Raw genomic sequence first — 16500 nt, forward strand, 5'->3', positions numbered from 1 at the left:
TGTGGTTGGAAGCCAGCAGGAATATTCTGTGGTTGGAAGCCAGCAGGAATATTCTGTGGTTGGAAGCCACCAGGAATATTCTGTGGTTGGAAGCCACCAGGAATATTCTGTGGTTGGAAGCCACCAGGAATATTCTGTGGTTGGAAGCCAGCAGAGATAACTACAAATTGAAGTATCACAGAATTATTGAATTCGAACTGCCTTCCGCCACTTCAAATTTGAATCGCCTATTCAAATCCTTAGTTAATCTTTAACCTAGAATCCGTGGTTCAAATTGGAACCGGCGGCATTTACATTTTCAAAAGTGTTTTTTTTTGTAATAAAAAATGGGTTTTAGATTTTTCCGCTTTTTATATCATTTTGACATTTTTGAGTTGATATTGTTTTCCGGATTTTATGAGAAGGGGAATCATGTCCCGCGTCATATCAACAAAATATAAGAGATTTATTTTTTTAGGCGAAACTTGTAAAACTTGCAGATAAGCTTTACAACATTAAAGGTATTTCAATTCATTAGTCAGTTATGTTATCATTAATTTTTTATTGTGTTTGCATTGTTTAGTTTCCAATTTTTTACTATTTGATCCAATTTACACTCTATCTTGATATTTGGGTATTACGTTTTTTTCATGTTTTCTGTTGTATTTAATTAATGTTGTAGGAACTCGACAACAAATTTAGGAAGTTTTATTTTTTATTTTAATCAACCAATGAACATTTTTAGATCAGTTTGCACATTTTCACAAAGTTATTTTGAAAATGAGCAAGAACAATTCATTTATTTCGAATCAAAGTTTTAAAAAAACGATACTACAGTTATAGCTTGTGTAAAGCGGAATGCACGTTTTCTTTTTTACATCTTTTGATGATGAAAGATAAAGATTTAAACTGCTATAATACATATATCCCAGAAAATGTTAAAGATATATTCTCAGAATTAAAATACATTACAAAGTTTGCCTCTAATTAAAAAAATGACTTTCATGTCTTCTTTCACTGTTGTAATTAAATCCTTACTTTAGATAAAAATGTCTGATTTTTGTTCAAAGAATAATAAAATCATATTTACTGTGGTGAAGTGTTATTATCACACTTTAGTTATACAGGGTGTCCCAATAAACATTTGAATCGAGGGATGATTTTGAGATTGTTTTTGATAATGATTTTTATTTTGGTTGGTTTATAGCACTAGAAAAGATTTATTCCGCAGAATTTGTTTGCCTTTGTTTTTTACAAACGAACTGCAACAGCGTTCCTCTTCTTGCTGAAATCTCACATCACAAAACGTCTTTCAGAATAACAAAATAGCTTTTTACCATTTATATAAAATGTACTCCAGCAATTTTCCGTACAACTTTATTATGATCATTGAAAATATGTACAGAGTGTCACAATAAACATAATAATTCATAAAAAAGACGGTATCGAATTCGTCACTGAATTCCCCTGTTTTTTGGGACACCCTGTATTACAAGTATAAATAACGCTAATTGTTTACAAATACAATTGCTTCTAAATTCCATTTTTTACTTTGACACCGGCCTATACCTTCTGTTTTAAGATCTTGAAAGATGTCTCCCTACTGGCTGGACCAACGAACGAAGAGATGAATATTTTAAGTGGGCTGCCAAGGTTCTTTAATCTTTATCTAAATCTAATACAATGAAACCTATATAACTACGGAATAGGAAGACGACTGTTAGACTAGGGTTGTTAATCGTTTTTTTTTAAGTTTTAATATTTCTAACATTTCAATCTGTATTCTATTAAAGTATGCTTTTGTTTAACTTTGCAATCTTATCCTAAGAGAGAAAAAAGAAAAACGTTTTAACACATTTTTTTCATATTTTTTTCTCAGATTCAAACTTGGGCAGAGGGAATGTAAAGCAAATGTTTAGGAACATTATTTAGAAATTAGCAAAACTTCTTGGATTTTGTGGATCCTTTTAAAGTCAAAAACAGCATCAAAAAAACGAAGCAACAATAAAACAAACTTATTGCATATCTGGATAATTTTTAAATGAACATGAAACACAGTAATCTTGTACTTACGCGCGTTGTTTATAAAGTTGCAGTGTTCACATAATAATTTGCTTTTATAAACTACTGGTATAAATATTTGATTATCAACAACATTAAGTACACATAAGGTTGTTTAAAGCCAATAACAGCCTCAAAAAACGAAGCAACAACAAAACAAACTTATAGCATATCTGGATCATTTTTAAATAGTTGCAGTACACAGTGTTTACTTAATAATTTGGTTTTCAAACTACTGGTACAAATATTTGATTACTAACAACAATAAGTACACATAAGGTTGTTCAAAGGGTTTGCAAGCGTAATTTCAAGTAACCTTTATATCTATATAGAAGCATTGTCCAATTCTTAACATGGTTTCTTTGGAAACTTTGTGGTTTTTCTTCAAAAATTGCTTAGCATTTCTGCTGCAGGAATACAATAAGAATTATTAGAATTAAACACTTTTCAAACTAGAAAAATGACGTTATCTTTCACATTATTGATCAGTTAAAGGTTTCAAGGTCACCGTTGTGAATCGGGCATGCACATTTATTCAATTACTCTAAAATTGTCGTCATCCTCTTCCACATTTGTATAGATTTCACTGTGTCATCAGATAATATCAGATATTTCATAATTTTCATATTTGCTTTATATTTTTTAAAAGTTTTGTTTACCTATAGGTTGTTTCTGGTTGTAGAGGAACAAACCTGGAGCTTGAAAACCAGGTAAACCAGTAAATATAGGATTTAACAGATGACTTAAAATACACATCTACAGAATATACACATCTTCTGATGGGATTTTTCAATACAATGACGGGGATATTAAACATTTTAATTTTAATGTATTTAACAAATTGAAAATGCTGGTCAGAATTCTTTAAAATTGAGAATCAGTTGAACTCTGTAGAGCTAGTTAAACTACTTGTCCTATATCTGTTTATGTTGATCTCGCTGGCACAAATATCAAAGAACCGGTGTGCTGAAGATTTGTTATACCTCTCCCCTCTCTAGTTATAAATTAAGATTTTGGGACTAAGGAATTGAGTTTTTGCCTTAAACTCAAATTTTCTTCTTCCATATTACTTTGATATTATTAACTTAAAATATTTGATTTGACAATATTCAGTGCTTAAAAAACGACTGTGGGTTGCAAAGATAAAGGAATTAAAAAATCAGAGCTTGTGGCAAAAAAACTCGGTTTCTTTTAAATATATTTTCATTAATTTTGAAAAAACTAATTGCAGTGAATTATATCTATAACTGGGTTCACGAATAAATGCAAACAAAATATTTTATATAGTTGTCATTTATTTTCCATGTTCCTTAGGACTTGATGTAACTTATTCATTTTACTTATTATATGATTTGGTTCAGTTGGTATATATTTATACCCTGAGCATCAATATAATTTGTTAGGGTCGGGTGTGTGGGTTTCCTGAAAGTAAGGGATGGATCGTTTCCACTTATTTGAGAAAGCGATCGGTTTTAAAAATATATTTTTATTAAAACTGTCGAGTGTTTCGTTTTCAAAACGATAGGTTTTTTTCCCAAAAAACGAAGCGATCGATTTTAGAAAAATAAAGAACGAAACGAAAAACTATCGTTTTTTAAACGATTAACAACCCTTCATGAAAGTATGTATTCCTGTAATCTTAGTCTTTCAAATTTTTGCTAATTTTTAGATTGACGAAGTCCTGACAAGGAATGGATTAGTTAACCCTAAGGAGATTGTCCTCGAGGCAAATGAGATGGATTGATTAACCTCAAGACCAAGGTTGTAAAATAAGTTCAGTTACTCTCGATGCTCTCCAATGTACGGAAAAAGTCGTCTCCTAAGATAGATAGACCAAAACCTGATATGAATTAACTGATTATAGAGTCAAGAGTGTCGTCATATGAGGTTTTTATTATTTTATCTTAGAAGACGACATCTTTCGTACATTGGAGCGCAGCGAGAGTAACCAAACTTTTTATACAACCTTGCTCTAGACTATTAGTGGACAGCAGCCTACAGATAATTAAATTCAGCCTTTTAAAAGAATTTTTATACAAATTATGTGAAAAGACTCAATGACGTACAGCACACTGCAGCATTTATGGCCAAACCAAAATAGCATTTCTCGCGTTTTTACATTTTCCTGTGAAACCAGGCAATAATTGTAAATATATGAGAATTGGGGCTCCAGTTTTGATGGTTTAAAAGTTTTACTTTGCAGTTGGTATTTAAGACATAAATATTATTTAAGATGAAGGAAATGTAAAAACTATTTTTTGGTTTTTAGTTTTTTGCTAAATAACTCATCACTTTCTATAAGTGACCAAAAAAAACAATTTCTTTTTGTAAATAACTTGATTAGTTTTAATGTAACAGTATAATGTCCAAATAGATTATCAAGTTCAACAGGTGGCAACAGAGAAATGTACCAATTATAAATGACGTCACAAGTGTCAAATATAACAAGGAAAACGACATTTTTTCCCATCAGTTAAAATGTTTTCTAAAATTGAATAAAAAAAGTGTAAAAACAGAAAATAAAGAACACATAATTGCACTTATTTTACTGTAAGATAAGCACTTTGTTATCACTATTTTAAATAATTTTGTCGGACACAATAAACAGTTAATACTTGTGACTTGAGAGTGTTCAAATTCTACTACGACTATTTTGTCGGAGACATAAAACTGCAGGGTTGTATATTTTTCTGTTTGCTAAAATATGAGTCTCACGGTTAATATATACCCGTGTAAAACAGTTGACACTTTTGACTTGAGAGTGTACAAATTCTACGTTGCCATCTGTTGTACAGTACTTGATAATCTATTTGATAATGCCTAGCGTGAAATATCCAGTATTTCTGTCAATTTGTTTTACTAAATGTTTACTTATGTTTTTTTAAATAAAGTTTTTAAATATGATTTGTAAAATTTAAGATTAAGATTACCAATTGTAAATGTTGGAAGAAACCGATGGTAAACAACGCAAGCTTTGTCATAAGATAAAGGGTGTCCCAATAAACATGGGAAATAAATGACAAGATTTAAGATCGTCTTTGTTAATTATTATCATTGTAATACCTGATTTCAAAAGCTATAATCTAATTATGCCTGCTAGAATTTATTTTATGAAACAATAAACGGCAGCAATGATGTGTCTGTAATCTCTCTGAAAGATGAATAATAAAGATGTGCAGTACATGTTTATTGTGTTTGTAAACATGAATATTCTTGTCAAAACTCAAAACATAAACAAACAAATCTGACGCATTACAGCTTTATAGCTTTCTCAGTAGGTATCGAAATACAAAATCAAAGGATTATTTAAAAAGTCGATATCATAGATCGTCATTCAATTCTTATGTCCATTAGGACACCCTGTAGGTTAAAGGGACAGTAAAGGAAAAATGAAAGGGGGTATAGACTGAAAGCTAATCACTTTAGCTCTCGATCGCGACCCATGAAAGTTTTATCTGATGTTCATATCTCGAGAAATTGATTATAACTGTGTCAAATTTATACGAAAATTAATATATATATACAATTTTGTATAAAAGTAGTGGGTTTAAATAGATCAAATTCAGCAAATAAGCAACCAATCTGAAAACGATAATATCCCCGAGAAAGCTAATTATTACTTAGGTTTACTCCAATTCTAATTTTATATTTGTTATTTATATTTTTAATAGATTTAATTCATAATATTATTTACACGTCCGAATTGGTTGACCAGAAAATCCACCAATGACAGTGCAGTAAAGTGGTCACGTGATACAGACAAAGACACGTGATCAGTATACTACTCTGCCATTGGTGATAGTTCTGGTCACGTGATTTAAGTTTAAGATTTTCTAAATTTTACATATATGAACTTTCGTATGATTTTAACACAGTTTTATATCAATTTCTCGAGATAGTAACATCAGATAAAACTTTCATGGGTCGCGTTAAAGAGCTAAAGTGATTAGCTTTCAGCCAATACCCCCTTTCAATTTTCATTTACTGTCCCTTTAAAGACGATCCGAAAGTCGTTTATCAAACTTTGAATCAAATAGTTAAAATTCAAAATATTAAAAGTTAATAACATCAGGTGGCAAAGATGTATGAGCATGAAGCGATTGATCCGTTCCTTGATTTCCTTTCTTTTGCAACAAAAGAGCTTTTTGCATTAAACTAACCCATTTAGATCTAAGGGAAGGTGGTTAAGAATTTCAAATATTTTTGGATTTAATAAAAAAATAAGTTTTGAAGCGTCAACAATTAAGATCAGGAAAACTACGAAATATTTAACTCTTGAGGGAGTGTTTACACAATGGATAAAGCACATCTTAAGATTTTTATATCTTATTTTACAATATATGTATATATTTCTCTTCAGATTTCAGCTTTCCAGCAACCTTGAAGCATGTAATCGAAAAAAATGCGTTTCTTAAAATCTTCCTAAAAATATTGCGCAAAACATTTTTATTTCCCGAATAAGTAGTTGTGCACCATTTCATCATCATTGAGATGAAAATGCACATATTATTTTACAAGAACATCGCATATAGCGGGTTGTTATTTTAATTAATTGTCCCAAATGACGCAGAGTATTTTAACGTTCCTGTGATGGGGAATGAGTCGGTTATGTTGGTAAAAAGGTGGTAATAATTATTATAATTTTTTTAAAAGAGATTTTTTTGTCCCCAGGACATGATCGGGTTGTTACGATCAAATCTCGGAATTTTTTCTATTGCGAAAGTTTGGTCTTGTCTTGGTTTTTATATTGATCTACCAGGGGTTGTAATCTGGCAGCACATTCATCCATCCAGGCTTCATTCATTCTGAGAAGAGGGTTGACAAGATTCCAGCTGCCTAAGATTCTTCTTAGGCCTGAGAATATAGAGTGCAGGAATCCTTCTGATATACTGGAATGAGGCCCGGGTGCCGTACTGATAGGAAACATCACACTCATTGCTCCCTAACATCTGTAAGCCCGGATTGGATACCCCCAGGTACCTATAGCTGGCAACCATAGACTCTCCCTGCTTGTCTTCCATTCCTCTCTTCATCGTCATTCACTTGGATCAATCCCACTTGAAGCTTCTTTCTTGTTCAGTAGAAAGCACGCACCCTTTCGCTGCGAGAGTTGTTGACAGCCGCCCCTCTGTCCTCCTACATCCGTCAGGTGGTCATAACTGCTTAACTAGATGTCGGCTTCAGATGTTTTTGAAACCACAGGTTTGTGTGGAGTACGGGAATCGAACCCGTGAACACCAGTCTGGACACCAATCCAGTTACTGGCTGTGGACAAGTGTGCTTAACTTCAGTGATCTAACGAGAACTGGTGTCACACACTCTCCACCCCACCCCACAAAAATTATTATAATTAATAACTACTTTGCAGGGAAGTTAAGAGAATTTACTATGCCAATGGACCGATAGAACCCGTGGTTAGGTATAATTTTTAATTTCTCGAAAAAGTTAGTTGTGCACAATTTTAAAGTCTTGAGATGCAAATGCGCAAAGTTTTTCACGCAGAGCGAGTCGTTATTTTACTTAATTGTCCCAATTACCTAACGTAAATTACTTAACATCCCGCTGTTGGGGGTATCATAGCTACTATACAGCAGATATAAAAAATGTGCATTAATTCTTAAGACTGGGTCTTAATTAAAGTGCCGTAACGTCTTGACCTTTGGTTTTTCTGTATCCCTAAACCTTAATGATCTAGAACAAGTTTGTTTTAACTTTAGTGTAACGTAATTGGAAACATGTTGAGCGTGGATTACTGTAAGTATTTGAGGAGTTATTTAATGTTATTAGATCTACGACTTATTGGATTTATCTATATTTAAGATCATGGAGTAGAATTCATAATATGATCTGTTCATTTATTTTTTATTCGTTTATTGATGTTGAAGAAAGTTAACTGGAAAGAATTTATTTCATCCTTTTAAACATTTTAAGCAATTTAGCATTTTAGAGAACATTGGATAGTATCCCACCTCTTACTAAATTTTCATAATCTCCCTTCTCCCCTCCCCCCTCCTCACCTGCTGTTGGCTGTTGGATTCCTGTTTCTCAGTAAATGGTAAATTCTTCGCTCACTTGGCTCAGTATAGGATAGATTGCGTGTCCAGGATGGTGCTGTGAGCTTGTCAGCTATATAGTTAATGAGCGGAGAACTCTCAACACAGATTTTGCCACGATATTCTTAATCTTATAAAACATTCCGTATTTTATAATACAGTGAGTCCCTATACACATCAAACCTTTCTCATTCCTAATACATTTGATCAACCATCACAGCTTGTAAGATTGGTTGTTCAGTTTTTTCAATAAAATCGTTCATTCGGTAAAATTTATTGATTACGATATATTATGTAATATGTATAAGGCAAAACAAGTAGAACAGTTCTTCCTCGTTCATTCTTGGAAATCGTTTGTAAACGATCAAATTTGTTCGAACAACCGATTTTGAAATCGTTCGTGATCGATTAAGTTTGGTCGAATGAACTGTTTTGTCCAGTAACGGTCTGACAGATTAAAAATGCGAACGATCGGTAACAATTTTAAATTTTTTGTTCTTGTTTTCGTCGTTAGTTTTTAAAAAAGGTAGTTTTTTATTTCCGTTCTGAACCAATCAATTTGTTCGTTCATCGTGTGTTAAATTTTCTGAACGTCCACATAGTTCATGAAATGATTAACAATGATACCTTTATCTGAGAACCAATGAGGACAATATCATTGTTTTCCTGACCTAAAACATATTGAATTCTGTCAGCTTCATTTATTGCCTCTGCCGCGAAAATTTGCCACTTTTACAGGGAAACCACAATTAAAAAGAATCAATTATTTGAAAAGAAAAACCAGAGTATCTCAGTCAATTTTGATCTGATGAAGGATTAAAGAGTATCATTGTGAGTTGAAAATTTGAAATCATGATTACAGTCCCTCTTCAAATGTATATTGACCATCTCTGACATCCTGATGTTTATTGGGACTCACTGGTCTGTACATCTAGGACAAAAAAAGAAAAGTTTAAATTTTGTTCCCTCAGTGAAAATTGTGCTTATATGATGTAAAAGAATACATTAGTGAATCTTGAATAAGAAAAAGTGCAGGAAGGAAGTGGAGTTGGCGTAACACAGGGAACACATTTTAATACAAAGGAAAGCATTGATCTTACATTTCTACTTTATTATAAAAAAGTAACTTTTTTTATTAATTGGCCTTTTAATGTATTTAGAATTGAATGAAATATTAAAGACTTTCGTTAATGTACTTTTCATGAACTCCCTTACCCCCCCCACTAAGTTGATGAATTAAGAATAGGGTGCTATTTGCTAAATGATGAGGCAATTTTTCTATTATATATTCACCTTCTTGGCGCACCTTAAATGGCAACATTTAGGATGTACAACAAAAAAGGCCCGAAAAAAATTCTTGAAGACAATGAAACTGTTTTATTTATACCTATAGTAACTATTATTCAAAAATTAAATTTTTCAAACTTTTTTGTAAATTTGATTGTTTTCCCTATTACAATTCCATCACAGGACACCCTGTGTATACTTATAGACTAGATAACTGTTTTAACAAATCAAATTCTTAATTTTAAGTTTCCCTCAAACAAAGGTTTTTATTTATCATTGTCCTTTCTAAAACTAGGTAGGGGGGTGTAAATGTAAAACTACAGAAAATGTAAAGTTTTATTATCACAGAAAACCCATTTGTATCAAATTTTCCCTTCAGATATCAAGAGCAAAATATTTAAAGTTTTAAGTGACCCAACTGTGCACAAAAATAATCTTTAAACTTTCCTCTAAACGAAAACGTCAACCTTGTGTTTCGCAAGGTTTTTAGAGGAGGGGGAGGGGGGGGCCCCTCAACCCAAGAATTTAAGAACTCAATTAGTGATTAATGCTTTCCCATTGATACATCAAGGGATCAGCATAAACAATTATTCTGTGAAGAATGTCGTCTTTTAAAGAATTTCTTCTGTTAGTGACTTTAACGGTACATGGAACAGTAGCGTATCCAACACAACAAGATCATATCAGGTTTGACGGGATCCCCTCCCGCTCTTCATTCACCACACAATACTCTTCTTTCCCCTTCTTAACATCCCTATGTCTTCATACAATACTTGCTCCCTTCCTCCTCTACTTACCACTCTTTCCTCTTAACTCTTTTTTTTGCACATTTTCATCTTATTTAGTTTTTACAACCCCATCTCCATGAAAAGGAAATTATTTCCATCAGTCTAATTTATATCTTTTTTCTTGCCTAGCTTGGGAGCCGGAATATGTAAACACAGATTCCCAACTGCATCTGAAATCCCCCATACGGTTCAGCTAGAGCAGTTAACCGTCTCGGGTAGCCGGGTTACCAGAGATGCTCAGAAGAAGATGAAAATAAAAGTTAGTAAAAAAAAACATTAAAAGAGATAATTATGAACCCTGCATCAACATCAAAAACATGATTACTTTTCAACAATCGAATTCAAAAAAAAATAAACGGAAAGGGCAGGAAGTAATTTTCCTAAAACATGTCAATAACTCATTTCCAAATTTACACTTTTTATTGTAACATCAGGACAAATCCTTTATATTGAGTGAATTTTAAGTTAAACCCTAAATATTAAGTACATCGAAAGAATTTATTAAATGTCGTTTTCTTCACTTTCTGATAATGGAATGTTGCAGATATTAAGTTTTTTAATTATATGATTATATGGAGCTCTTTAAAACTGTTCCCGTATATTCATGACTTTTTATTTATTTTCGCAAATACTGAGATAGTATAAAATAGTATAAACCCATTGAAAGACGTTATTTCATAAATTCTTTCGATGTATTTTGTATTTAGGGTTTAACAGTAATATAGTTGCAATATTTACAACTAAACAATTACTAAATGAAGCTTTGTACCAATTTTCAATACTATAGTGTTTTTTTTATGGTAGCGTTGTATAAGGTTACATTTTTTATATTAGCAGTGTTTTTGTATGGTTTTATACTTATACCAAGTTCTTCAGAATTTTGAAAAATTAATATTTTCGATTGAGGTTTATCTACAAAAGGGACATGAAAGTTTTAAATGAAATCATTATTTAAACAATGTTGAACGCAAGGAATTTACCGTCAGAAATAGAAACTAAGATGATTTAAAAGTACTAAAACTTCAAGTGACTCTCATTCTAAATAGCATGTCTGATCCACGACGTTAGCCTTAGATTCTCTATCTAAGTAACACCGAGGAGGACAGTATGGTTTTCTATCTTGAAAAATTCAAAATTCTGACAGTTACCTTACTTGTTTCTGCTACAAATATCTCCAGACCGCAAGTAACTTTTAATATTATAGAGAAAAATAAGATATGGTTGTGAATTATACATCCCCCGTTATTTGTGGAGGGTCACTTGAAATTGTCTCTACTCTGCAGTACAATGTAGAGTAGCTCCGGACCCATTCAATTCAGATCTGAGCAGATTTGTCTCTACTCTGCAGTACAATGCAGAGTAGCTTCGGACCTATTCAATTCAGATCTGAGCAGATCTGTCTCTACTCTGCAGTACAATGCAGAGTAGCTTCGGACCCATTCAATTCAGATCTGAGCAGATCTGTCTCTACTCTGCAGTACAATGCAGAGTAGCTTTGGACCCATTCAATTCAGATCTGAGCAGATCTGTCTCTACTCTGAATAGCACTCTGGTAGTGTGCACTCTCTCATCTGAATATCACTACCTTGAGTAAGTATTTTTAAAACAGTGTTATCCATGAAGGTTCTCTACCACGAGAGTGTAAACGAGCTGGATGAACTGAGAAGGGATATTGTTAAACTAAAAGTAGTTCCAGAAGCAGTGAAGCATTGGGAAAACGTATTCCAGGTAATCGGACATTTCCTAGATTGGACGTTACATAGATGGGACATTTCATAGATTGGACATTTCATAAATCAGGCATTTCATAGATAGGACATTTTATAGATGGGACATTTCATAGATCGGACATTTCATAGATTGGACATTTCATAAATCGGACATTTCATAGATAGAACATTTTATAGAAGGGACATTTCATAGATTGGACATTACATAGATTGGACATTTTATAGATGGGACATTTCATTTATCGGACGTTTCATTTAACGAACATTTCATATATCGGACATCACATAGATAGGACATTTCATAGAATGGACATTTCATAAATCGGGCATTTCATAGATAGGACAATTAATAGATGGGACATTTCATAGATCGGACATTACATAGATCGGACATTTCATAGATCGGAAATTTCATAGATCAGACATTTTCTATCTGTGATATATGTTTCAGTGGTAATCGATTAAATCAATACAATGAAGACGACTTTTTTATTTAAGTTTTGATTGTTCACAAGCTTGTATCAAATTACAAGTTTACAAGTAATCAAAAAAAAGCTTTTTAAAATCACATATTTTCTTAAATTTAATGAAACTAACTAGAAACTGCTGCTACAGGTTGTAAATCCAGGAAAGAGGATACGGCTGAACCGGAAATGTGAAAATAACCAATATTTTCTATCTGCTGATGATCCGACTCAGTACTGCAGAAACAAGTTAGTACCAATTTTTTTTATTGTCCAAGGGAACTAGATTTGCGTTCCCATGGACTATTTACTTCCCAGCTTAAACTTTACTCGGTTGAATAAAAAAGTGTTTAACATAAATTTGAAGTAGATAAAAAATATTTTAAATAAAATTATCCGATGCTGTTTTTAGCGAAGCATGTTTAAGTGTACAGAGATGGAATTTAAAGAATTTGAGCCGCGGTTTAAATCCGCCAAAACCCGGTTTAAATTAAGCGCCGGCTTAAATCTTGAAACATTTGATACAATTTTAAGTGGAAGGTCAACCATATTTAAACCGCGGCTTAAATTTAAACCGCCGCTCAAATTCTTTATATTCGGCCACAGGAGGTGTAAAAATAATTTAGGTTTAAATTTTGGTATTATGCATTTATACTACAATGAAAAGATAATCATTTATTCTTAAAGCTACTTAAATAACTCATGAGTCACTTACGTTTCAGAACATGATAATAATAGAAATAATATAATTTCAAAATTATAAGAAATTTAAAAATAGATTTCATTTTAAAAACTTTTTTTTAAATCTGCAAAAAAAAAAGAATAAAAAAAGCTAAAATTATTGTTTAGATGTGTTGAAACAAAGTGTGGAGAATGGATTGTACCTGAAGAACATTTAGGAACTTATTCGACATTTAACTATTTAAAATTTCGTTTGTAATGAAATAAAAAATATGTTTAAAACCCAAACATAAAATGAAGAAACACGTACAAAATTCTGATGTCAGGCTTCCCTTTTATCAAAACTTATATCTCTAACCACGTGTTATAAATATCTATCGGTGTTACCTAATAGATAGATAGATATTTCTAAAATCCTTGTAGCACCTGCAAAACCTCTTTTTTAAATCAAATATGATCTGGAACTTCGATGAAAGGGATTGTGTACGCGTAATTTCAAGTGACTATCCATGTAAAGATGACAATTCCCGATTTACAACAGTACCCTTGAAATCCTTGTCGGATCAATAAGGAAGATATTGTTGTTTTTCTAGGTTTACAAGTTTATTTCTGATAATTTTAATATGTTTTACAGCGCATGTCACTTTTGTAGAGAAACCACAATTAAATTTAATCATTTTTCAATATTCAAACATTTATCCATATATTATTGAGCATATTTCTAGATGAAACCCATAATAATGAATACATCGAAAGAATTCATCAAATGTCGTATTCTTCACTTTCTGATAATGGAATGTTGCAGATATTTAGTTTTTTAATGAAATGATAATATGGAGCTCTTTAAAACTGTTCTCGCATATTCATGGCTATTTATATATTTTCGCAAATACTGAAATTCCCGTAATATAGCATAAAACTCATTGAAAAATTGTCAAAACGACATTTGATAAATTCTTCCGATGTATACGTTATTAAGGGTTTCACTATAGCACATTAAAACTTTATCAGTGAGCAGATTTGTTGCATTTTCTGAAAGAATGAACAGCATAAATAAGTCAAGCATTCGTTTACTTTATAACTTGTTTTAAAATGATCAATGAACAGTTTTATGTAAAAATCTGAATATAATTGCAGATGATTGTAGTGTGCTAGTGGACAATTTGTCCAAAAATGTTGTCAAACAAAATTTAACGTTTTCAAAGTTACCAGATGATAAGAATTGGAAAATACCTCTCATTTATGAACTGCTAGATCTAAGATCAAACAATTTTTCTGTTAACAATTTTAAATATCATGAATTTAATGATATAATTTGTTTTTTTTTATGTACTGACTATAACAAGTGATATTCTATATTTACATATGTTCCTCGCTTAAATTATGTCTTTGTCTTAATTTATTGTACCATTTTTTGTGTGCGAAATAAACTTTAATAATAATAATAATTCATATTTGATCGGACAAATCTTTTCATAATACTGTTGTATATCAGCATGGTCAACTATGCATGGAAGATCACTTAGAATGACGCTCATAGACCCTAAAACCTCAAAAAAAAAATATTAATGAATAAAAAAACTTGTAGAGAGCTGCAGTACTTGTGATTCTAGTGGAAGGAATTGTAAAACAGAAAACAATAAAGGAGAGGTAAGTGTTACAAGTTGTAAAAACATTATTTCTAATTTGATTTGAAATTATGCAATGATGAATCTCAACCCTGACAAAATAAAATCTAATTTTACATTTTTAGGGTTTATCTGATGTAGATTTTGTCCTGTATGTATCCGCTGTATCTACAGAACAGTGTATAGAGAGTATTGCAGGACAGGTAACCATTGTTACTTTAAGGACCGTCTTTCCGTTACTTTGCACCTGATATACATCAAAGACGCGTCTTTGCCTGGTATTAGTATCTATCTATCTATCTATCTATCTATCTATCTATCTATCTATCTATCTATCTATCTATCTATCTATCTCTATCTATCTATCTATCTATCTATCTATCTATCTATCTATCTATCTATCTATCTATCTATCTATCTATCTATCTATCTATCTATCTATCTATCTATCTACTTATCTATCTATCTAGGCTGAAACTGTTGCGTATGCTGCTCACTGTCAGCAGGAGGATGAGCTAGACCGACCTGTGGCCGGTCACACCAATATTTGTCCCCAGTCTGTCAAGAAACCGGTAGCTAGCTATCAGATAATTTATTAATACAAGCTCGTAATAATGTCTGCTAATCTATTCCATGTCTAAATGACGCACTTCCGGTTTTCATTCTCAACTTCATATTTTTTGCGTAATGTCCTCTAAAACTCAAAAATGGAGCAAAAAATGTATTTAACTCGCATATCAGAAGACATGGGAAGAATTTATAAAATGTCGTCTTGAATTTGAATTTGAAGCTGTCTTGTATTTTCCCAAGCTTTTAAAGTTTTCTGCTCCCAGCTTTACAGGGAGATATGGGATTTACTAAAGCTTAATCAAAATTTCTGTGTTAAAAGCCAAATTTTTTATCTGTAATAAACATTTTCTAAATCTACTTTTTGTAATGGTAGATCTGAAATACTTGGCAAACAGAGGAATAGAACTGACTGACGCGGTTCGCCCTACCATATGATTATACATGCTTTGCAGACGGGTACTTCATTCTTATAAGAAATATTCAGAATAGGTTATTGTAGACGCGGTAATTGTGCATCAGACAAATATTTCTTATTCAAAAGAAGTACTGTCTGCAAAGTATGTATAATAAGCATATGGTAGTTCTATTCCTTTCCCCCTGCCCCATATATATACAGATAATCCTAGATATATAATATCGTATTCTCAACATATTTAGGATCAAATACCGTGGGAAAAAGAGTTTACTATATCAATTGCTGTCCTGCATATTTCGGGGCTATTAATTTACTTTGAATTGAAAAATAAATAAGCAGCTTTTTAAGAATTATCCGAAAACTTTTGACTCTACAAAGATATTTGGATATATTTTTATAAATCGTATTCATCCATTTGAAGCTGCAAACATTTCAGCAGCTTTGTTGTTGTGCAGACTAATGATGAAGCATCATATCTGTCAATGTCATAAACTTTTAAATAGATTTCAAGACGAAATTTCAGGTGATCGTGCTATGTATTTTTTTATGTGATAATATTGAAAAATGTTTTTACTTCAAATTGTGATTTCTCTTCAAAAGTAACTTGCGCATTTCTACTGCAGGAAATCATATAGGAATTATCAAATAATTGATCTTGGACCAAACAGTTGATCAATTAGTTAATTAATTGATAAATGAAATATTTTATTTATAAATGAGGAGAGAGATATAAGAAGTTTAATCTCTACACTGAAACACGAATTACTTCATGCACTTGGCTTTTCCTCCAGTCTTTTTGCATTCTTCAGGTAAACTTAATATCAGTTAAATATTAGCTGTATAT

General features: G+C 31.9%; 2 protein-coding genes across 3 annotated transcripts in view; both read left to right on the top strand.

Annotated features, from left to right (window-relative positions):
• The window catches only part of LOC111702612 (guanosine-3',5'-bis(diphosphate) 3'-pyrophosphohydrolase MESH1), a 7827-nt gene extending 2883 nt beyond the window's left edge, over window positions 1–4944 (top strand). Inside the window, exons 7-12 of the mRNA XM_023474366.1 lie at window positions 458–500; window positions 1562–1632; window positions 2706–2750; window positions 3710–3801; window positions 4017–4431; window positions 4836–4944. Coding sequence (XP_023330134.1) covers window positions 458–500; window positions 1562–1632; window positions 2706–2750; window positions 3710–3784 — 234 coding nt within the window. The 3' untranslated portion in view covers window positions 3785–3801; window positions 4017–4431; window positions 4836–4944. The remainder of the gene's footprint in view (window positions 1–457; window positions 501–1561; window positions 1633–2705; window positions 2751–3709; window positions 3802–4016; window positions 4432–4835) is intronic.
• Window positions 4945–7994: 3050 nt separating this feature from the next.
• On the top strand, window positions 7995–16465 carry LOC111702627 (leishmanolysin-like peptidase; the record flags this gene model as incomplete). Of its 2 annotated transcripts, none has more annotated exon segments than XM_023474379.1 (11): window positions 7995–8253; window positions 9029–9176; window positions 9952–10067; window positions 10298–10427; window positions 11792–11896; window positions 12514–12611; window positions 13212–13261; window positions 14632–14693; window positions 14797–14874; window positions 15142–15243; window positions 16377–16465. In XM_023474379.1, coding segments are annotated over 9 exon segments (800 nt in total), but the record flags the coding sequence as incomplete, so codon positions are not given.
• Between the last annotated feature and the right edge of the window lie 35 nt (window positions 16466–16500).

Source organism: Eurytemora carolleeae, unplaced genomic scaffold (genome assembly GCF_000591075.1).
Source record: "Eurytemora carolleeae unplaced genomic scaffold, Eaff_2.0 scaffold500, whole genome shotgun sequence".
NCBI lineage: Eukaryota > Metazoa > Arthropoda > Copepoda > Calanoida > Temoridae > Eurytemora > Eurytemora carolleeae.